General features: G+C 47.8%; 1 protein-coding gene and 2 non-coding genes across 4 annotated transcripts; 1 reads left to right on the top strand and 2 right to left on the bottom strand.

Moving 5' to 3' along the window:
* Positions 1 to 21,070, bottom strand: DPP9 (dipeptidyl peptidase 9). 2 transcript variants are annotated; one of them, XM_054805134.1, is made up of 21 exons: positions 20,844 to 21,070; positions 18,790 to 18,877; positions 15,588 to 15,841; positions 12,764 to 12,876; positions 11,587 to 11,760; positions 11,202 to 11,370; positions 10,933 to 11,046; positions 10,504 to 10,632; positions 9,930 to 9,991; positions 9,302 to 9,402; positions 7,753 to 7,930; positions 6,795 to 6,960; positions 6,629 to 6,708; positions 4,978 to 5,130; positions 4,633 to 4,768; positions 3,779 to 3,924; positions 3,330 to 3,476; positions 3,040 to 3,192; positions 2,325 to 2,467; positions 1,882 to 1,993; positions 1 to 1,376 (listed from the first exon to the last, which is right to left on the bottom strand). In XM_054805134.1, the coding sequence occupies exons 2-21, from the start codon at positions 18,843 to 18,845 to the stop codon at positions 1,284 to 1,286; spliced, it is 2,679 nt and encodes an 892-aa protein (XP_054661109.1). In that variant the 5' UTR covers positions 18,846 to 18,877; positions 20,844 to 21,070; the 3' UTR covers positions 1 to 1,283. The 2 variants fall into 2 exon arrangements, with proteins under 2 accessions (XP_054661109.1, XP_054661110.1); XM_054805135.1 differs by lacking the exon at positions 20,844 to 21,070 and adding an exon at positions 19,632 to 19,763.
* Positions 21,071 to 21,441: 371 nt separating this feature from the next.
* On the top strand, positions 21,442 to 21,513 carry TRNAG-UCC (transfer RNA glycine (anticodon UCC)). Its single transcript has one exon. It is a non-coding gene; the product is annotated as a tRNA-Gly (tRNA).
* A 307-nt stretch (positions 21,514 to 21,820) lies between these two features.
* On the bottom strand, positions 21,821 to 21,893 carry TRNAV-CAC (transfer RNA valine (anticodon CAC)). Its single transcript has one exon. It is a non-coding gene; the product is annotated as a tRNA-Val (tRNA).
* Between the last annotated feature and the right edge of the window lie 868 nt (positions 21,894 to 22,761).

Here is a 22,761-nt window from a genome sequence, read left to right on the forward strand (position 1 = left end):
TCTCTTTCCAATATTTTAATGAGTCGCTACATCTTACACTCATAATTATAAAAGAATAAGAATCCATAAAAATATTTTCTTTTCATAATACGCACTTAAAATACTCCAGGGCAAGTCAACGTGGTTCATTTGGGTGGGGTTTTTGTTTTTTTTTTTTTTTTTCCTTTTCCTTTTCGCCCCTGGCTGAACCCTTGGCTTAAGGGGGGTATGTGCTCCCCTGAGGTGTGATTGCTCAATCCCCCCCTCCCCAGAACTGCAGTTCCTGTTGACCAGGTAAATAAAAACCAGAAGAGAGCATTTGCTGAGTAGATGGGCAAGGGGAACAGTCACTGACCCGCAGAGAACTGAAGCACAGCCAATTTCAGTGCACATCTGAAAGCTCAGGGTGTCGGGGAAGGAGAAGGTGGGATCGGGAGGCAGCACGGAGAACGGAGGGAGGGAGGATTTGCATAAATATCATCCATCTTGTGTTGCAAAAACCTAAATGCTGCTGTAATCTCCGGAGAGATGATCTCTGGTTGTAGCCAGCTGTTTCAGCTGCCGTGCTACCTGTTGGCACAACTCTGCTTCTGAGCGGCCATTAGAGAAAGGTATCAGAGGACGCTGTTACCGACCCCCAGCCACTTCCTCCATCTGCTCTGCAAAATTAAACTGAAAAATAGAAAAGACTAGTGTTGCATGCTTCTGTAGAGCTCTCGTCACATCCCAGGGCTCCACATTGTCGCAGCAGGGCCGGGACACAGCAGCAGCAGCGATCAGATCAGCTCCCCTGGGGATTAACGATAGGTAGTTCTCTCTTCCCTCCCACTCCTGGCTTAAGGCAGCTTGCTGATTCGGCTCTTCTGTTTCCAACACAGGCACTGAGTTCTTGCAGGTAAGAGTCTGGGAACTGCAGAGGCGCAGTGGAAGGGGAAAAGGACGGGGGGAAGAGAGAGATGGACACAAACCTCAGCCTCGGATGACAGACCACTGTCCATTGATTCCCAGGGTAGAGGGAGTAGCAGCAAATAAAAAAGCATTAACAGCCAGGCCAGAGGAGAGGAACAGGACGAGCAGCCGAGCAGGGGCAGACCTCCAGCTTGGAAAGTGGAAGAAGGTGGCACTGTCCAAAGGGAAGGTGCCCTCCAGCCTACCCCCTCGCTCGGGGGGGGGACACCCAGCCCGGTCACGGGCACGCAGCCATTTGTGCTCTGGCTGAGGTGGCTGTCGAGGGAGGTGGCGGTGGCAGGGCACAGGAGGGGAAGGTGAGCTGTCAGTGTCCAGTTTTGCGGAGGCTTGTGCTCTCAGAGGTATTCTTGTAGAAAGTGCAGCAGCGTGATTTCATAGTGCTCTCCTGACTCAGGGCACCGAATACTGTGTCTCTCGTTGGGGTAGATCTGTGCAGAAGCAGAGAGACAGGGCAGTTAGCCAGGAGCAGCTCATTCAGCACAGACAACCCTCCCTCACGTCAGCCCTTTTCCCCTAACCCCGTCTCCATTGGGACAAAGAGGTGCCAGGGAACGTCTAGAGCACCAGCTCCCCTCTCATCGCGTTGGCGTTGTTGCTAGTCCGCTCGGCAAGTCGGCCACCTCTGCTGCCACCAGCCAAGTGAGACAGCAACAGCTCAGCGGAGAAGGAAAGTTCCAGGCCTGAGGACATGAGCCCTGTTTGCAAATGCTTTTAGATACAAGCGACATCTGCCAGCACTGAAACAGCCACAGTGCCACCTCCCGGCCAGCTCTTAGAGACAAACTAGGCATTTACTACCATCTACACTGCAACAACGTGTGGGACCATCTGCCTCCACCTTCTCCCGCCTCCAGGGGACACAGATATTTTTTTTTTTTCCCCCCCTCTTTCCAGATTTAAGGAACCTTCCCACTTCACTCTTGTTCCTCCTACCTGCAGCTGGTAAGGTTTTCCAGCCCGGATTAGCTGTGATACCAGGAAGTTGGTGTGAAAAAAGTGCACGTTTTCATCCAAAAAGCCATGGAGGATCAGCAAACGATTTGGCCTAGAGATGGGGTGAGAGACAGGATAAGAAACCACCCAAAAAGCTCTGCAGTGGGTGCAAGCAAAGAGCTGCCAGTTGGCAAGCCAAAACCGAGCAATGGACAGGCTGCCAGAATAGCGTAAGACCACGGACGTGGTCCTCAACCCCCCCCGGCAAAGGGGGTAAAACAGCCCCAGCTCACTGCAGAAGGCAGCAACCAGGCACGCGAGTTAAAATTAAATGGGATCAGAATCCACCCAGTCTTTTGGGATTCAGCAGAGGTGCAACTGGTGGCACCAAGCGGGACCCGGGAGCAGGTTTTTAGCAGATCACTCAGCCCCACGGTACTCACTCGTTGGGAAGCTTTTCTACGTGTAATGCCACAGAGCCAGCCTCGTAACCTTGCTGGTTGTTTTCTGGGATATCCATGTACCGCTCGGTATACCCGGTGTCATATGCCATCCAAACTGTGACAGGAGCACCTGCTATAGCAATCTGTCAAACAAATAGGTGGCAGGAGACAGCCTCAGTTATCACGTGCTAAAGAGTTCAGGAAAACAGGGAACACTTGAAGAGGCAGGAAAAACAAGCTCTGGACTGATCTGTCACTCAGACCAGAGTTCTTCTACAGCAAACCCACACAAAATCCAGACTCCTCCTCGTGCTATTCCTCTTATAGTCACAATGGGGCAAATTCCCATGTAAAAGCACTAAAGGCTTCCCCTTTTCAAAGGGGACATGCAGAATGATCCAGAAACTACGCTGGGGACTCGGGAAAGGGAGTAGGAATAGCTCATTGATTATCTCATTGGATGCTAGGCTAAGTCCTCCATTTTCAGTCACTGGGGAAGGACCCCATCCCAGAAACTCCATCCTCATCAAGCCTCAGACAGGTACGACCTGTAGGCAGAACGCAGGACTCTAGTTGGGAGCTACAGGCAGGACTGAGGCACATTTTCACCTGTCCATCAGAAACATCAAGCACAAAAGCCAACTCCGTATGCCAAGAGTTACAGAAGCTGAGAAAGCTAAGCGTCCTGAGATGACAGCCCCACATCCAGACGTACCTTGAAGACATTGGGTTTACAGATAAGACCCATGAGGGAGAGGAAACCCCCATACGACCAGCCATGTATGGCTACCCGACTCAAGTCGATGAACCCGTATTTTTCTGCTACATAATGTAAACCTTCCACCTGGTCCTCTATCTCCACCTGGCCCTAAAAGGCAACAAGGAAGCACAAGTTAGTGGCTTTCTAAATCTAGAGACAGAAAATACAAGAGCAACACTCACACAGGAAACGTGCAGCCTTAGAAAAGGCAAACGAGCAGAGATTCCTCCACAAAAGTACATTACCATTTGGTTTTTCAGGGCCCCTTCAAATTTGAGTCCTCGCTGGCACGAACCCCTTCCATCAATCACCACCACAGCATAGCCTAGGGAGGCTAACGTGTTTAGCCGTAAGTACTTGATTCCTTTGAAGGAGTTATTCACTAGCTGCACCTGCAGGAGGGAAGCAAAGTTTCAGAGCTGAGCAGCCACCTTTCAGTACCTTCCACTGTCTGTTCCGCTGTATAGGATCCTGAGCTGGACAGCAGCCACGAACTGAGCTATCAGAGCCATGCAAATCAGACTGAATGCTGGAAAAAAAATCATCTGAGGTTTGAAGCAGAGGTCAGAACAGAGATCCAGGGCTCAGTGCTAACCAAAGCATTAAGTCTCGATGCATGAGTGAGCTACACAGAGCTCTGCCCTGGACAGCAATCCCATGGCCAACACCAGCAGTCAACAATCCGGGTTATTACCTGAGGGCCTCCGTACACAAAGAGCACTGTGGGATGCTTCTTCCCAGGCTGGACATCATGAGGTTTGTAGACCATTCCGTAGAGCTCAACATCTGACTGAGTGCGGAAGTGAAAGATCTCAGGTGGGATGTAATCTGGGGGACAACCTGCAGAAGGAATCCAGACACTAGCAACGCAGTACCTGTTGGCCTGGCTCTGCCTCCTACCCTGCCTGAACAAGCTCATTTTGTCCCCAGTCAGGGCTCTTTCAATACCAAACCATACCAAGCCTTCGCAATGCCTCTCAGAGAAGCCTCGCACTGGGAAACATACAGCCTGTATCTGCCTGCGGGGGGCAACAGGCCATACAAAGAGTGAAGGGATCACACAAGAAAACGTCGGCAGCTGGGTATTCTCAGACAAGGCACTCTATGCCACAGCAGCAAGATGTGGAAGGTTGAGAAGGGGGACGGGTCAAACGGAGAAGATGTTTGCAGGAGGGGTTCAGGTGCTGCTGGGAGCTGTATCCAGAACTTTACAGCCATGGAATGAAGTAGCCACTGTATCCCAGATACTTGCCCCCTCCCTCTTCAGACACATAACGAATAAGAAACACCTAAAACCCCAGCCATGTAAACCCTGCACCCCAGAGCACTGCTTTCACTCAAAGCATGAAACAGTAACATCTTAAAAGCCCATTTACCATTTCCTGGATAAGCCATCCACTAGAGGTATCTCCCCAGCAAGATAACACAATTAATTTTCCCTTAGAATGAAGTTACTTGGGCCATTTCCCTCTCCATCACCTTTGGCTACCACTAGTAGGAAGAGTATCACAGACATAACCAAACATTGACACATTCTACAGGACTTACTGGCTGCCTCCATCATGCTGGCCCAAAATTTGGGCTGCTTGTGGAGCGGATCATCATCGGGGCCACTGAGCTTGTAGACGTGCACGCAAGGTGGAGTGCTCACACTGCTGTAGTGGCTGATGAACATGTCAAAGTTCTACAGATGGGAGAGAGAAGAGTTAGGGGAACAGAGTCTTTCTTTTCCCACACCTAATCTCCTCTATGCAGTTCTCAGACAAAAGCTCCCACATCTCAAGCAACCAAGACGGACCAAGACTCATTATTGGTCATGATTCATTACCATTCCTAGTTAGGATCCCTGTCAGTCAGGAGACGAGGGCGTCTGGTATCCAAGAAACAACAAACCTGGCTCATTGAACAGCTGTGGGAGAAGCCTGGAGTGGTGAGTCGCACAATTTCTCCAGGAGACTCGTAGCTGACTACGTAGAGGTGGTGCTCCAACGGTGTGTCTTTTGTGCCTTGGAAATACACCAGCTTCGTGGTCTCGTTGACCCAGATCTATGTGGAGAAGAGAGGGCTCAGCCACAGAAGGATGACAACTACTGCTCCTTTCAAACAGTCTGTCCCCAGAGTCAGCTTAAAACACAAACAGACCATGACAGACTGCTCATGGCATTTGGGACCGTTGATGTGACACGCGGTACTTACAGAGAACTCCATATAGTCCAATCGAGTAACAAAAACTCAGCTTTTCTGAGAGACTCAAAGCGTTTGCTTACTAAGGAGCATAAAAAGTTGGCTCTGTTCCCCATAGGTGAAACTAGGAAGATTCTGTACTTAAATATGGCACCTTCCTGTAGTATGTCTGGATTATAAGGGTATATGCATATTTCTTCCAGCAATCATGATAATGAATTCCCATCTGTGGAAGGATCAGTCTAATAGCTCTAACAGTACCAACCTTCAACCCACATTAAAATATGTTTTTAATGTCCAGATAAAGCTGCTTCTAAAACCACCTGGCCAGCCAGAAATAGAGACTACAGCTTTTAAATACTGCATTGATCCAGCAACAGTAACTGAACTGTTTTCCGCCTTACAGTTTCCAAATGCTGAAGCCCAAATGCTATTTCTGGCTAACCCGCAGTTTGAAGACCACTGTGGACAGCAAAGGGAAGAAAAAAATATCCAACTCAATTGGCCGGGAAAACCAGGCAGAGCCCTGTGGAGCAACAAATGCACCAAAATAATTGCTGCTAACACAATTTTAGCCATAACACATGCAGGGAAGAGCTGTGGCCAAAATCAACAGCATGTACAGTGAGAATCCACATGGGGAAGGACAGCAGGTTAATTGCAGATTGAGGAAAAGCAGCAGAAACTAAATGCATGGAGCTGTAGGCCTTTTAAAAAGCGAGAAGTGAAAATCCAGATTAATTGGAAATGAACAGACAAGGTCTTTATTTTGACAGAAATCACCTGGGAGCATTAAAGATCAGACTCAGTTAATTCCTGAAGCAAAAATGGAACTAGGTTTCTACAAGATTAATAAAAATTCATTTCTGGCTATTCTGCAACCAATAACAGATACAGTTTCTCCATATTCTAAATTGCTTTATACTCCCCAGCTGCCTTCCTCCTAAAGGCTCTACTGAGGGATCAGCTGGAGACCAAGAGTTCACTCTAAGCACTAGGACATATTTCCAATTCACCAGTACTCATTGGGGTTAAAATGCTTCAGCAAAGACAGCAGTCCCAAGCTTCTCCACAAAATAGTTCTTTGTTGCTCTTGAACCTCAGACTTGTGTCCTTTTTTATGGCCTGACTCACTCATGGGATTTACCTAAGGAGCAGTCTGAAGTCTGATTAAAAAGGCAATCGGTTGCACTGGACTACAGCACTTCTGGGGAAAGCGGAGGCAGCAATAAAAGACAGAAACAAAATGAACCTTAAGTAGTTCTAGCTGGTCCTAGGCATAACAGAGGGCATAGGCCAGGATGGTGGGCAGACAATGCAGAGCTGTAACACTGCAGGAGAGAATAAAAATAACCACTACCTTCGATCCGTGCCTTGCCAACACCTCCCATTCCCCACCAGTCAGGGCAATCTCCTCTTTGATAGGACATTTGAAATCATCTAGAAGAAATAACATGAGAATAAATCACTGCCTTCCCCAAAAGACAACATGCCAACATGAAATACTGACAAATTGCAGCTCTTACCCTCACTATGGACATATGGCTGCGCCCAGTCGTAGCTGCCTTGCTTTAGGACCGCTGTGACTCTGTACAGGTGACAGAAACCTGTTTTGCATTCGTTGGCTCGGATAAAGCAGAGTTCTTCCTCTTCTCCCTCCGGTTGGATGAAAGGATAGAAGATATCATGAACCTGTCAGACAAGGCAAAAGACCCATGAGTGATTAGTACTGAGACAGCAGAGACATAGCCAAGGGAGTCAGTGCTAAACTGCTGGGCTTTCAAAGGAGAGGAGAGGGGGGAGAAATATCTCAGACAAGCAGCTAGTGGGAAAAGGCCATTCCATACTTTCCTATTACCACAAAGAAGCCCACGTGGCTCCGGGCTCCCCATGGCTACCACCCAAACCAGCACCAGTCTTGCCTCTGAGCTAGACATTTCAGCTACGTGAGTCCCACTTAGGTGGTTGCTATTCCAACACCTTAGGAATGCCATGGTGTGAACTTCAGGTCCCTTTGTCACTTCAGTACCAAGATGCTTAATCTTAGAGGCTGAAGTTTATTCCCTGTCCCCTATGTCCATTACCTACCTAAAAAAATACAACAAATTCCAGGGATTAGGGTTGCTCTTGTAATAAAATCTTTAATCTGGAAATAAAATACCTCCAAAAGAATGGCAGTGTTACACCCAAAAGTGTCAGTGTCCAAAATGCCTGTGTTTACCAAGAATGTTAGCAAGAATTAAATGAACAGCTCCAACTGCAAGGAGATGGCAGGATCCTCATCTCTTCCAGTGCTGACTGCATGAAAGTCCTTCTCACGGCTTTATCAAAGCCCCTGAATTAACACCAAATCTGGCACTACTGAGTAGCAAAGCAGTCTGTTGGAGCATGGACTAAACCGGACACACAGCCAACAGGAAAATGGTTAACTATGGGGGGAGGAAGGGGCAGCCTGTGTTCTCCTCCCAACCCCGAGCCTCTTACATTTATCCACACATCAGTGGTTTCTTCATAGATCACAAATGGCTGGACATTTTCTGGCACGGTTTTGGCAAATTCAGCACGCTGCTCCTCATTTTCTGGGACTGGAATAAAGAGTGCTGGAGGCAAAAGGATTAGCTGCAGCCGCTGCTGAGGTCTGTCAAGGAACATAGCCCAGGCACTGGGGAAAGAAGTTGGAGGTGAATGTCAGTACCACAAAATAGATGTCCCTTTCTAACACTCAGAACATGAAACCTTTTTTCCCTCCTGCTGGCAGAAAGATTTAGGCATCTGAATGCAAAGTTTTTCTCATCATTGCTGCTTTCTTATCTCCTGGAAGCTTTGCCAACAAACACGCATTGCCAGACATCTCTGGTATTTCACAGGGGTATCGTTCAGACAAGATATCTGACAGATTTGCCAGTGTCTCTTCCAAGGGAGCACTGTTAACAGAACCCTGTCTCCAGAACATAAGTCTTCCTTGGACAGCCCCTCCATCAGGAAGCACTATTTGTTTTCTAGCAAGCTCCTAACAAACTGAAGCGATCGCTCTCAAAGTGATCCATTTGTAGCTTCCTCACTGCGCGCTGCACTAGCAGGGAAAGGCACAGACCTAAGACAACTGCCAAGTGAAGGAGTCGCTTCAGTCTCAGCCTTGTTCCTCTCCAAGGAGAGTCATTCGAAGTGGTGCTGCGCTGCAGACCCCTCAACATGACAGATGGCAAGCCACCGCTGCATAGCGCGGCTACCCCAAGGCCTGGAAGTGCATCAAGGGAAGTTTCATCATTAAGACAGACTTTCAAAAGAGCAGGTTCTCTCCTAGCATGTCAGTGACTGTGGATTTCATGAACCGATATATTCAGCACATTTAGATAAGCTCTGGTGCAGAACATAAGAACCACCTATAGGATTACCTTCCGCAAAGCTGTAAGAATTTAGTTTCCAGAGCAGAAAATTAATGATGAGTTACAGAATGCAATCTTCAAAGACAGCTAAGTCACCTGAACTTGATCTGGACAGAAACTAGTTAACCGTCAAGCAAGCTTCTGAGAGGAAAAAAATTAAAGCTTTAAAGTTTCAAACCAATCAGATTGGTATGAATTCTGCAACTCTTCAGGCAATGCTGGCCAGCACAAGACTGTCCGTCACATTTTGGAGCGCCATGCAAACTGACCGCTCTCCCATGATACATTTGGCATTGATCATAAACCAGACCAATGAGCAATGATACAGTTGCTTACAGCAAATCTTATTTTCAGCAGAAAGCATACTGTACTTGTGTTAAATATTTTAAACTCAAAAGAATTCCCTAGGACTGCCCGCTTAATGTATCAACATCATTTAACTTTGTGGTTGCAGCCCCACGGCTTGTCACTCTGGTCTACATTTGATTAATTCCTACTTTTAGGAATTATAACACTGAAGAAGCCAAATACTCATGTGCCGTTTGTGGCACTCATGGCTTTAAAACCAGGTCATGACTACAATAAACATAGTTCAGCCAGGGAAGCCCTTGGGAGCATTAGTTTGGAAGAAAATAAAAATTATGTACTATTTGCCATCTCGGGTCCATCCAGCACGGGCAATATACTCCACAGTCGGAAACAACGCAGCGAATGGTTGCACCAGCTCCTTGTCCTGAGCACCCAGGATCTGCAGCAAAAGGAAGGTCCAATATCAGATCAGACTGCTACCAGACCTCCTCACCTCCTCCTGTGGAAGCTCAGTGGAATGGGGGAATAAGGAAGTTTAACAACTATTGGCATCAGCAAGAATCAGGCCAGGAGAAGCAAGGCTTTCTACAAATGGCAGGAAGGAAGGGAAAAAAAACAAGCTTCAAAGCAAAATTATTTTAGTATCCAGCCAGGGACTGAAGCCCAGGATTAGATTGGGCTTCGACCTTCCTGCTCTGCTCTTGGCAACATAGTATACCAGGCTAACACTACTTCTCGCTTCCCTCCCCTTGCCCAGCTGCCTCTTCACCAGAACAATATTCTTCATCATTTTAAAGTTTTTTCTCTTGCTTGGATAAACACATTATAGAACTGGGTGTTACAAGAGGATGAAAACAAAGGCTAACACTATCTAGGCTTTCTTAGTGACCTTGTCTGAACTCTAGGGAGCTTCAGAAGCCGTCAGCCCTCCTGTGCGATGTGCCATCCTGAGTTGTTATCACTTACCTTACCCTTGCTGTCTGTTTTAAACTCTGCCAGTTTTAATGTAATCTTGGGGTTTTTGCTGCCTGCAGAAGAGGAGCAAAAGAATACCAAGATGACCAACTTGAACACTCCATGGTTATACACAATATAGCTTCTAGAGAAGAACTGACCCTGGTCCTACTAAAATGGCTGTGCATGAGTGTACAAATATCAATTTATGTATGTGAGCAAACACCACTGTAAGCACAAGAGTCATTTTGGGTATGGGAAAAGTTTGCTTTTGCCTTGCCTAGTTGGCTGTACATGCTCTCAAGAGGAAGAAGAAAGGAGGGATTCAAAAACATATTCCACGATATGCCACCAAATATGTTCCATTTTCTCAGCAATCCTTTCATTTTCGCTGAACTTTAAATCTCATTCCTTTCTCGCAGTAGATTTTGGGCTCAGAGACCCAATTAGGCCTCAACATTTACAACCAGCTTCGACATTCTAGTAAGTGCCTAGATTAATCATGCAAAGTTTACAGCACAAATTCCACTGCTGCTGCCAGCGGGAGTCAAGAGTTGCATTAGCAGCCCTGCGGTATTTCACCTACCTGTTCTGGGGTACCGATAGGAGTCTGTTTTTCTCTCCTCCAAGGCAGGTGAAGGAACATGAATTATTTCCACCTCTGACTCATCCACTTCCTCATACAAGATCCGCAGTGTTTTTAAATCCTCTGAACCTAGGAGCAGATAGCAAGCATGTTTGCTACAGTGTTTTCCAGCTGCTTCTGACTTGCCTGGAGCACCGCGGCAGTACACTGCGGTGCAGAGTGTACATCTCCTGTATAGCTACAGCTCCTCGTGGCCACCTGCAAATACTCTTCAGAGCACAATTACAATCCCTCCGTGTTTTGTTCCTTCAAGTGGCCTCCCCAGAAACAGACCGAGCCCAGGCCAAAGCAAAACTTTGCTCAAAATATCATTCATAGCGGCAGCCGACAGCAGTTACAATGTCAGAATTTGATAGGCAGAACACCGACCTTCTGTGGAAGCTGTGGGACACCACCAATAGCCCGTGAACCGATCAAACTCCTCCTGAATGACAAAAGTGGCTACACCAGCAGACTTGGGGTCATCAAGAACATTGGATAAGCCTGGAGAGGAACAAAGAGAGAGTGCATTTACATCTCCTTGGAAAAAGCCGATCCAAAAGAAGAATGTACTTGTAAGAGATAAGCCATGAAGACATGAGCCCTTCTAGCCCGACTTTGTCAGAAGGGATTTCCTTTCGAATCCAGCAAGAAGTTACCTTTATGGCAGTATGTCATCCGCTTCTCCTCTCCCGTCTCAATATTTGCTACCCACAGATCATTGTTATTAATGAACGAAAAGAAGGCAGGGTCAGCAGGGCAGATCTTGGGATCCATTCGTGGCCCTGTGCACTGAGTCTTGATCTCCAGAGGCTTCATTGGAGATACCTACAGCAACACACACACCAACAGCTCTGTACTAAATCAGCTTCCAGCTTCAGATTTAAAGGCCTAAGCCACAGATACAATACAGCCCACGAAACAAGTGCAAAAGTAGCCCTGACAGGACACAGACGAGTGACCATAACCAGCCATGCAGCCATCTCCAACCAAAACCACTAAGTTCGTTTCAGGTGATATTCACAAAATTGCTAGCAGACTCACCATGAAACCATTCTTGCCCCCATCTCGACAATGAAAGAGGCTGTTGCTGGCCTGGAAGAGGAATAGGCCACTCTCACTGTGGAAATCATAAGACGTTATACCGAAGACACCAAGTCGTTTGCGTTCCCTCAAGAGTTCCTCTTCTCTAGAATACATCCCGTGATGAGGGGTTGCCTAGTATTGAAGGAAAGGAAAATCTGAAAGAATCTGCAAGGAAAGAGACTTTCACAGGACAGCAACGCTGCAAGACTGGCACTAGCTAGTCTGTGAATGCTCAAAATATGATATACCACCCAAAACCCAGGAGGACTAAACCAACCTCATGCCCCAAAGTCCCCTCTACATAAGAGGGCTGAATTGAAAATCTATCATTTCTGCAGTTGGCTCTTCAGCATGAACTGAGGACAGCTGCACTTGCTCTGCTTATGCAAATCAGATGTAACCAATTAACTTAATGACATTATCTACAGCCTTCACAAACAGTTTCCATGTCAGACACTGCAAACAAAAGCTCTTCCAGGGATCTTGAATTACCCTGAAGGGGACTAGCATTCCAAATGGGGTCAAGACAGCTAAATTCTTTTCCACCAGGAACCTTTTCAGTAGGGAAGACAAACACCCTCCACTCTCCTCTTCATCAATGCTGTCAGTGACAAAGGACATTAAAATACTGAAATCAGGGAGGAGAAAATTTACCTCCTTTCTAGTTCACTCGCAATAGAATGTAGGGCAGAAGCAGCAGTTTAAATTCAACTTTCCTGACTTCCTTAAAAGCAGGAAAGATGACAGACGGGCATTTTGCCGAGCACATCAACGAGCACAGCGAGAGCCCAGACAAGATACCCAGAAGAAAGATGCACTGTCCTGATAGCTTATAGTCAGAGGGAGACTACATGCTAGTTTAGAGTCCTCTTTGCTAGGTCAGCCCTTTGCTTGTCACATCAACTGCTGTTTCATACTCACTGCCAGCTTCATTGCGCACACAAATGACTATCTTATATTCTGAAGCAAAGCAACTCTCGATACAACGTTCCTACCAATACCATTCTCCATGTCTTATATGCTGCCACGTTATCATCTCTACTGCTCAGCGGAGTAGTAACCGCTACACCAGCCCCACAACACCAGCCAGTTCTCCCAAGCACTGTCAACCCGGGCTCTTCACGCTTCGGCTTACCTGAAAGTGATCCAGCATCTGCTTCCACGACAAGAGTAGCAAGGCCTCCTTCCGTACCTTTTTGGGAATCTCTGAGTAAAGAAGGGAATTCTCTCGGCTACCATATGGCATTCCTATTAGGCAGACAAAAACATCATCCTACTTAAGATTAGTTAGCCAGGACAAAGAGGACCAAGAGCAAATTGAAAAAAAAAAAAAAAGGTCTGATAACAGAGGGGTTGGGGCTGTCCAGAGGCTTTTACCAGCTGTCAATTCAATCACAAAATACATAAATTATTTAAATTTAGATATTCATTGACTTAGAAATTTCCCTAAGCAAGACTTAACACTAACCAGCCTTTTCAGAATTAGTTACGTCCAACTTTCCTCTCTGTGGACTGTTCAACCCACGCCCTAGATCCACTCTAAAAAAGCCACTCCCTGAATGGGTGACTCAACATTACTCTCCACGTTTCTCAGCCAGAAATGTGCTACAGGGACCTCATTCAGGCCAACACGCCAGCCTGCAAGATAGGAAGAAAAAGCTTGCAAGCTCTAGAGACTCCATTCAAACATGAAACAGTACACTACATAGTTAAAATACTTTGCCATTTTACATAAGCCTTTGACTGTGGTTATCAAAATAAGCTGTTGGCCTTCATCCAATTTCCAAAACGACCACGAAAAATACAATATCCTGACACATGATCAAAGACTATGAACTTGCCCTCTACATGTGCTGTAGAGACTCCCCAGATCAGAATTTCACATAGGGAAATATGTCTACTCTGCACATGTTCTGGGCAGAACAGAAAGATTTCGTAGCTGGTTAACCCAGCAGTACGGTTACTTAAAATTAAATCTAAAATATTAATAAGTGCTCAGGAAGCAAAGCAATATGTGAGCATATAATCCTCAGAGATACAGAAACACCAAAATGCTGAGCATGTGGTGTTTAATATAAGCAGCATCTGCCATGATACAACATAAAATTCTATGGGGAAAGCCCAGGAATTATTTAAGATGTCCAAACAGAAAAAAATGGAGATAGGAACAAATTACTATATATACACACATTTGACACTCATACGACTGTGACCTGGACTTCCTTTCTCCTTATTATATTAGTACTTTCTACACTGACCTCAGGCTGACTACAATCAATCAGGATTTACAAGAAAAATATTGCCTTCCTCCCCAAAAGACATTATACTTTGCTCACCAGTGAAGAATTCAACTTCGACATCAAAGCTCTTCAGAATTCTTTATCCTACTCCTTGGCATACAGTCACTAACAGCATTCACATAACTCGAAAACGTTATTTAACATTGGGGCAGGAATAGCACGCTGATGTAAAACACTTCTGAACTGTTGAAATAGGTTCTGAGTATTTAATAGCACACGGTACGCAACTCAAAAGATGCTCATTAAGGCAACAGAAAGAATTAGCGATTACCCTTTATTAGGAACATCTGAGGAGAGGTACCCCCGTATTACCTGGCAGATACTGATTTTAAATGCCGGATCAATCTGCTCTATGCCCTCTACGTTTCCTTAAGGAAGAAAACACTGAAAACACATTTCATGTATCTTCATTCCTGGTTCTGGCTCTTGTAACAGTCACACCCATGCAGAGCACCAACCAGCCGGTAGCTGGTCTGGTTGCTGTTTCATACAGCAGAACAACATTTTTTTTTTTTTCTAAATTAGCCACTTAGACCCTTAGTTCTTTAGTCATCTAGATCAAAAACTGTACCAATGTCAACTTGGCCTTGAAATACATTCAGCTTTAAATCAAGTGTCACTGTTCAGACTCAACAAGAAAAATAAGCTAACTCTGGATACTACCCTTCATAGTAGCACTTGTGTCATAAGAACGTATGAGGAACTATTAACAAATGAAGTCACTGACACGCAGGAGCTGCTTGATGACAAAACTAATTAGTCCCTCAAATCCAGCATCCTATGTCCTACAGTGATCTACACTCAACAACTCAAAAAAAGAAAAAAAAAATAGCAGGGTCACTTCAGGAAAGAAGTTGCTCTATGGAGTTGCACATCAGGCAATTTCTTTACTGGCACAGTAATGATCAGCTCATGCCCCAAAGCATAACAAACTCTTTACAGTCTATAAAGCTTCCCATGTTACCAACCACAAAATTATCCAGTTGCTAAAATCCAGCCACTCTGTCACTAATTACCTTGTGGCTCCAACTATAATGAGGGACCTGTACAGCACAGCATTCTGCTGTCTTCCAATCCTACTGTAAGGAAGAGGATATTTCCCTGTGAATATCATTAATAGTTCATTCCCCCCCTACTCTTGAAAGCATTCTACCTACACGGTACCTAATAAAGCAGGGAGACACCGCCACCCTGCCATTAATACCTAGAACTCACAACATACAGTTTGTAATTACTGACAGCGAATTCCTTGGAAAATCAGTCTGGTTGATCAATCAAGTAAATCCCATTTTGCCTAAATTACAGAGGCGCAAGATAGTCCTGAGTTTGAGGAACTTCTCTTGCCTCATCACCTGGACTGGCCTAGGTTGCAAAAGGACACCGCATTCATACCTCCGTCATGAGGTAGGTCTGCCTGGCCAACTCTTCCCCTCGTCGCTAAGCAGAAAGGCTGTGGTTAAAGGGCTTGTCTGGGACTGGAGAGGTCTCCGCTGAGTTCCAGCTTTGCTATAGATTGAGTGTACAAACCTTGAGCAATGTTACTTAATCTCAGTTCCCCCAACTCATAAATGGAGATACCTCCCATCCTTTTCCTCGCCTGTTTAGATTGGAAGCTCTCCTGTAACATATTCACACCTGGCGTCTGGCATGCTGGCTTACCCAGGTAATAAAGACGATGAGAGTGCGGGCTGGACTCTTCTGTTTTCCGGACAAACTGGAAATCATGGGGAGCTTTGTTCACTATCATGCCCGAATACTTCCTGCTGCTGTGAATAATGTCACGCAGGCCATCCCAAGAATGCTTTTGCACCTGGAATTGGGAAGGCACATCCTCCATCTCGACCACTTCGGAGCTGTCTGATAGCGTGTCCACTGCAGTCATCCTCTCTTCCCCTTCAGAACTGGACAAAAAACTGAGGGAGCAGTTGAGGGAGAAAATTAAGCCTTAAAATCAAGCAGGTACATTTTGTTGCTTAGAGAAAGCTCTAAGCACGCAACAAGCTTAAGAGAACAGGCACTCAAACTACAAATCCGAGGATTCTCTGCACTCAAAGATTACATTTTAAACATACATCGACATATCGAAAGGAGAAGTCCATATCCCATCCCATATCGAGTCCTGTAAATGAAGATATTAACCTCAGAAAACTCACTCTCCCAGGACTGGTTCTAGAAATAAGCTGTTAAAGGAAGTACAAACAGCAGATTCTGGTGCAGAAAACAATCAGCTTGACTCAAAGGAAAACCACCCCAGGAATTTGGATGGATAAGTCATCAAAGCTATGACCTATCGTAAAGGCACATAAACTTCTGCCCTGGAAGACCACAAAAGTGAAGTCCCCCCTTTCCTGCCCTACAGGAAAGCCTGTTCATCACTTAGAGAGAGAGAGGGTTAAGCCCAAGCACAGCACCTCACTTACCTGAAGAGTTGTTGCAGCCAGGAATGAAGTAGGAGAGATGGCAAACCAGGAAAACAGTACAATTGTCTTTGCTAACAGAAAGAAGACGGCAGTAACAGACCCTGGTTGTATCCTGCGAAACGTGGCATGCATTCCTCATACGTTTCCAAGCTAGCAGTTATTGAACGAGAATCTACAGAAAACGCCTCCACATGCAACTACAGCAAATGTTAATTTGAGGAGAGGTGGACTAACAGACTTGCCCAAGGTCAATGATGTAATCTATTGCAAAGCAGGAATGAGCCTAGGACTAGGGAAACCAGTTTCTGTCACTCCATTGAATAACCTGGATTTCCCTCCATGAGGACGTTTTAGTTGGTTTGGGGGTATCCAGAAGAACGTTACAAAGAATTTCAGAAGAACTTCAGTTTAGTGAAAAATTAGGCTGGAGAAGTTTGCTCCACGGAGACAGAATCGCTACTTTTGACACAGATTCAAGAGGGCAAAACAGTGACTAAGGATCACACCAAAAAAAGCCTTGTCCTCAGCAGTCCCAAGATTTACATTTTCAAATGAGATGTTTCTTGAATGCTGCCTGTCATTTGGGATGGTGACCTGCATTCTGACAGGAGAGCAGCTTCTGAGATGAAGGATTAAGCGAGAATTACACATAAACCAAATCTTTAAGACTTCAGCCTCGGTAAGATGCACAAGGAGTTCTTTCCCAGCAGAGAAAATCAGGCGAAAGGAGAAGGATGGTTATTTATATCACCACAAGAAAACACTTGCCTCTGCCCATTTTCTACATTGAGTATTTTTCAGGAGAAGCCTGAGGGTTCCTTGAGGATTCCCCACCAGCTTGCACCTTCTAACAAACTCTGGAAAAGGAAGTTCTCACCTAGTTTGATATCTTAGGCAATTACAGCAGGAGATGAGCAAACCTAAACTGAAGTACATCTGGATTTCCTTAAACTACAGGCACACGGTACAAGGGCTGTAAATATAACCATATCTTCAAACTGCTAAGTCCCTAAATTGTACAAAATGTGTGAATAACTACACAAGAACAAGCTCCTGAAATAAATCTGTAGGTACTCCTGGTACATACTGCCCAGCAGTAAATCCACAGCTTGAAAATTAATAAAGAAGAGTATTTTCCAATCAAAGCCAGGCAGGAAGCCCAAGTGAAACCACAAAAGAGAACGTGACGGGATGTTCTAAGACTGCGAGAGCATCTGTGGCCTCTACTGCCTATATCCAGGGTCTCCATTACGGCAACTAAAATCACATCTGAAGGCAGAAGTGTTGCCTATCAGAAACACATGACAGGAAGCCCACAAAACCCTATAAACTGAGTACAATTCTCTCAACCCAATGCTACTGCAAGTCAAGTCAATTAAAATAATCTGGCTTTGGCTCAAGATGCCTGACCCTTAGGTTACTCTCACCCGGGCTGATTCCTCAACAAGGGAAAGTTGCACCTTTAAAGGCTCCAAAGAGTCCACAGATGTAATACTGGCAACTGTCCCAAATTGAACTGGAGGCTGGAGTCCCTTCCAAACTATATCGACATGATTTTACACTAGGGAAGTAAAAGACACAACTTTTAGCTTGGTACTGTTCTCATCCTGGTGATTTTGACACTAAAACAGAGCAGCGTAGTGGGATAAGCAAAGTAGCCATCACACAAAGTTACGTGAAAGTGTTGGGAAACATCGCTATCATAGCTGGAGCCTGAAAGCTTAGGTCCTGACACCGTACAGAGTAAAAAGAAAACCAATTGCTTCATCCATCGCTACAGTTTGGCCAAAACGTAGCAAGCATTTGGCAACATCACATACAAGTATAAGGAGTAACTTCTCTAACTGAAATTGCAGAGTGAATTTTGGGATTAAATTATTCAAAGGTGAGTTGGATCAGGACACCAATTTTAACCATCTTATTCTTAGACGGTCTTGAAACTTCGGCATCAGTATAGGGCATCTGAGATTTACACCTTACTGGGAAAACACTGTCCTTTACAGTCCTCACGCCGAGGCATTGATTTAGATGACTCAGTGTTGTTGCAGAAGCACTGCTAATCCCACTCCCAAAAACATCTAGCTATCCCTTGGAGATGTTTTTCATGCTTTTTCTACCCTGCCTGGCTGGGTTAGATGGATCAGGCACACATTCACCAAGCCCTCCCTTCAGGGGAAATGCTTTCCTCTGGAGACAACAAGCGAGCACAGGTGGGACATCAGCACAGGGGAAAAAAGTTGTAAGGCTTGGAATTGGAAGTCAGTGAAACAAGTTATCTTCCTGAGTCACTTCCTGACCCACACATGCTGACACAGAGCTCCCCGGGGAGAATTATATACTTGGGATTCTTCAGAAACCTCATTCCCTCTAAGAAGTGCTTGTTGATCTGTCCCACACAACCTAAAGGTCAATAAAGGCCCTGGAGTAACCAGGACACATACCTTCTCCAACTTCCTGCAGTCTCGTTTTCCAGACGAACCCTCTTTATCTTCTGCATTAACTACTCGGAAAGCTGGGCAGGACAGGAAACTAGGAAGGAAGAGGAAAAAAGCAAATTTCATATAACTGCAGTTTCTCCTGACATAGGAATAAGGCTGTATAAAAGCATCCTCCATAGGTCACATTTCCAACTGAGCGCGGAGGCACAAACAAAAATCCTTGGTTTGCATTTTACAGTCCAAATTGTTCTGCCATCACAAGCTAGATATTAACAACACAGATAAATCTGAGAGAGATTTCTTCACCTGAACAATAGAACTCTGAACTCTGTGCCCTGTCTCTTTCTTTCCTAAAAATTTCTTCTTAAAATCTGAGAATCCTCAGTACTGACCCTTCCTTTCATTCCCCTCCCAAAATCTTTACGTTCTATGAAGTATCAGCTACTAAGAACTGAGGAAACAGAGGTCTGGTCCATACACTTACAGGCAAGAGTCAAACAAAGGACAGCAGAAGGAGCCAGACAGAGGGTCAGCAGCCCCACTACCAACAGCGTCACAGTCCCACCTGGGACATAAAAAACACATTTGTCTTCCAAGCCAGACTGCTGCTTCCCTCTGCCTCAGCCTGGTGCAACGGAGGAACCCTGGCTCACCGCACAAACCCGTTTTCCAGGAGCATAAGAAGGCGCTACCTTCACTATCGTCCTCTCTACCCAAGTACAAAGATCTTTGTCTCCTCTTCAAGAGAGCTCTGAATCACAGACACACCCGAGACCTGCCACTATCTTTTGCGGAGGGCCCTGGTCTGCCCAAACAGCCATTTCTCCACCAAAAATCACACTCACGGAGGATCAGGAGAGACAAAGCGTCGTAAAGAAGCGCCAGCAGCAAAGTTCCCAAACTACAGAGGAGAACGGAGAGGGACGAAGCAGCAGCATCCAGTAATTTAAGGGCAATTTTTGATGCAAGGACGAAGGGCAACAGGAGCGATGCCCAGGAATGCTGAGTAACCTGGTCTGATCTCACAGCTGACCCTGCTTTGAGCAGGGGGTTGGACTAGAGACTTCCCGAGGTCCCTTCCCATCTCGGTTATTCTGTGATTTTAACGATTCAGAGGAACATCTCACCCTCATCCCACCCGCCACAGCTCACACAGAGAAAAGAAACAATAACATCCTCTGATGCTGAACCCAGAGAGAAAGAAACTGAACAAAACAGAGACGAGAGATCAAAAACCTGGCATGAATCATGATACTCATTTGTCAGCGAGACCCCGAGGGGCCTGCTGGTGCATTCAGGAAGAGCCAGAGCAACACAGTCACCTAGAGAAGCCCTTACAAACGTGTCCCTGTCACGGCCGGGAGCTTTAAGACCTCCTTCCCCCAAAAATAAAAGCAACTGAGGGTGGAATAAACCGGTGGGGATTTCTCTACAGAGGGAGAAGCTCTGGCAAAGGCTGCCAGCAGCCCGTGCCCATCTCTGCACCGTGAGGGGGGCTGGAAGCCCTGACAGGGAGCTCCTGCCCTCGCTGCGGAGGGAAGGCCGGGCCTGGGGTCAGCAGGAGAGGGGGGAGCCCCGGGGACATCCCCCCCGCATCTCCCTCCCCTTTGCCTGTGGAAAAAGAGGAGCGAGCAGCTTCTCACCTGCGCGGGTAGAGCAGAAGCTGCTGGGGGGGGAGCAAACACCCCCCCCCCCAGGCCAGGCGTACGGCCCCATCACCCCGTCCCGGGGGGACATGCTGGGGGCACTGAAACACAACCCACCCCCTCAGGGCCGGGCCGCCCTCCCGCACCCGGAGGGCAAACCGTGGCACAACACACACCGTCCCCCCCGCCCCCCCACACCCTGGGGGGGAACACGAGTCACGGGGGGGTTGGGGGCACGTAGAGACCCTTCGGCCCCTGCGGCACCCCCCAGCCCCGGGGGAGGGCAAACACTCCTTCCCGGGGTAAGCTCCCCCACCTCCCCCAGCCGAGCCCTAGCCCGTCGCGGAGCCGGGGGGAAGCCCCCAGCCCGCCGGTCCCACGGAGCACCCCCCCCCTCCCCTCCTCACTCACCCCGGGGCGCGGCGACCTCCCCCTGACGGGCGGGGGGGGGGGAGGGAGGGAGGGGGGGCGGCTCTTCTGCCGGAGGGCGGGGGGGGGGGGGCGGCGGCGGCGGCACCGTCACTCCGGCTCCATGTCCCGGACACTGGGCAGCCCCGGAAACGGGGGAAGGGGGGGGGTGCAGGGTTGGGGGGGGGGGGGGCGGCGGCCTGCCACAGCGCGACCTTTCACCCGGCGGCGGAAGTGGCGGGAGCGCGCGGGGCGGGATGGCGGGAGCGCGGGGAGAGGGGAAAGTACCAACTCATGGGGGGTGGGGGAGGAACCACTGCGTGGGAGGGGGGACACGCTTGCGAGAGGACCGAACTATTCTCCCTAGTAAGGGGGGTAGAGAGACAATTGAGGCTGACAGAGGGTAAGAAAAGCCCAAAGAGAATATTCTTTCCCCACGCAGCCTCCGAGAAGGGCCCCTAGTTCGGCATTTGTTGCCGTCGTGGGGCAATTGCGGTGCTATTCTCAGCGCTTGCTGTGCAGCGCCCCCCCGCCACTGGATGATGGTTTGGTCCAGGCATTTCAGGTTGCTGAGGGAGGCCGGGGAAAGCATTTTCGCCGGGCGTTGGTGGTATAGTGGTTAGCATAGCTGCCTTCCAAGCAGTTGACCCGGGTTCGATTCCCGGCCAACGCAGCGCTTCCTTTTCTTCTTCTCTATTTTATTTTATTTTTCCCCCGCTCCCCACCGATTTCAAACCTAATTCTGAACGCGCCTGCACGCCAAGCGCCCCGCCAGGCTGCGTTTTACCCACGTGAACCCCGGCTGTCGCCAGCCAGGCGCGGCAGGACGCAGGCGCTGCACACGGTGCCGTTACTTCTCTCCCACCTCCCAGCTAGGAAGTCGCGCCCCCTCCCCCACGGGGAACAGCGATTAAATAAATGAAATCGAACCGAGGGGGGAAAACTCCCAAAAAGACAAAACCCGGAAAAAACAAATAAGGTGTTTCCGCCCGGGATCGAACCGGGGACCTTTCGCGTGTGAGGCGAACGTGATAACCGCTACACTACGGAAACCCGCCGTGATTCACTTTTGCGGGCGACTCGTGATATTCGCGCCTTCCGAGCCCGCGCGAGCGTGAAGCCGGCTAAGGGGAGGCGCCCCTCACCTCACGGCGACCGAGGAACGCAGTGTGGGGTTCCAAGTAATTAGCGTTGATGCGTAATTACTGCTTCCACAGACCCACTCACCTCAGAAGGCGGCTGAGGTGGGTGTCCCTAGGCCATGCTCGGCTGCTTTTCCGTGGTGCTCCCCTCAGGGGACAGGCCCAGAAGGAACTTGCTGCTTCCCTCTGCAGGGGAGCAGAAGGGGCTCAACCCAAACCAGCATGGCCTGGACTTGCACCCTGCTCCCTGCCGTGGGGGGTACTGGGAGGCCTGGGACTACCTTCACTGTCCAGCCCCGGCCTCATGCTCCAGGCCTGGGCACATCCCTCGGGCCCACCAGCCGAACCCAAAGCCAGGCATGGAAGCCGGGCACAGGTCAAGGAAGGAAGGGCCACTTTTGAAGAAGCATCTTTCCTTCTTAAGGCAGCTGCTACCAGATGTCAGTAAAATAGCGGTAACAGGGCATGGAGCTCCCTGCAGAGCTGTTTGGGAGGGAAAGGATCCAGCCCAGGGGACAGGAGCTGGAAGAGGACTGGATGTGGGTTTCTGAGCAAAAGGAGTGACCCTTAGTGGTTCCCCTTACGTGTCTCTCACTCTTTACCAGAGTCCAGCCTCAAAACTGAAAACGTCTAGCCCCTGCTCCCAGGCGAAAGGTACCAGCCCCAAAAGGGGTTTCTGGGATGAATCTTCTGGCCAGAAACTGGTGCTCTTAGGTCTGTTTAGGCGGCTAGGTGAGCCAGTGTAGATTTGTTCTTTGCACTGAGGAGAGATTTGATTG

This window comes from Grus americana, chromosome 28 (assembly GCF_028858705.1).
Source record: "Grus americana isolate bGruAme1 chromosome 28, bGruAme1.mat, whole genome shotgun sequence".
NCBI lineage: Eukaryota > Metazoa > Chordata > Aves > Gruiformes > Gruidae > Grus > Grus americana.

Excerpts from the sequence above, each read along its gene's own strand:
- DPP9 (XM_054805134.1), bottom strand. The coding sequence starts at position 18,845 with ATGCAGAAGATAAAGAGGGTTCGTCTGGAAAACGAGACTGCAGGAAGT. Across the intron at positions 6,709-6,794 it reads GCCATATGTCCATAGTGAGG|ATGATTTCAAATGTCCTATC; the intron begins GTAAGAGCTGCA and ends TATTTCTTCTAG. Across the intron at positions 4,769-4,977 it reads ACAGCTGTTCAATGAGCCAG|AACTTTGACATGTTCATCAG; the intron begins GTTTGTTGTTTC and ends TCCCATCTGTAG.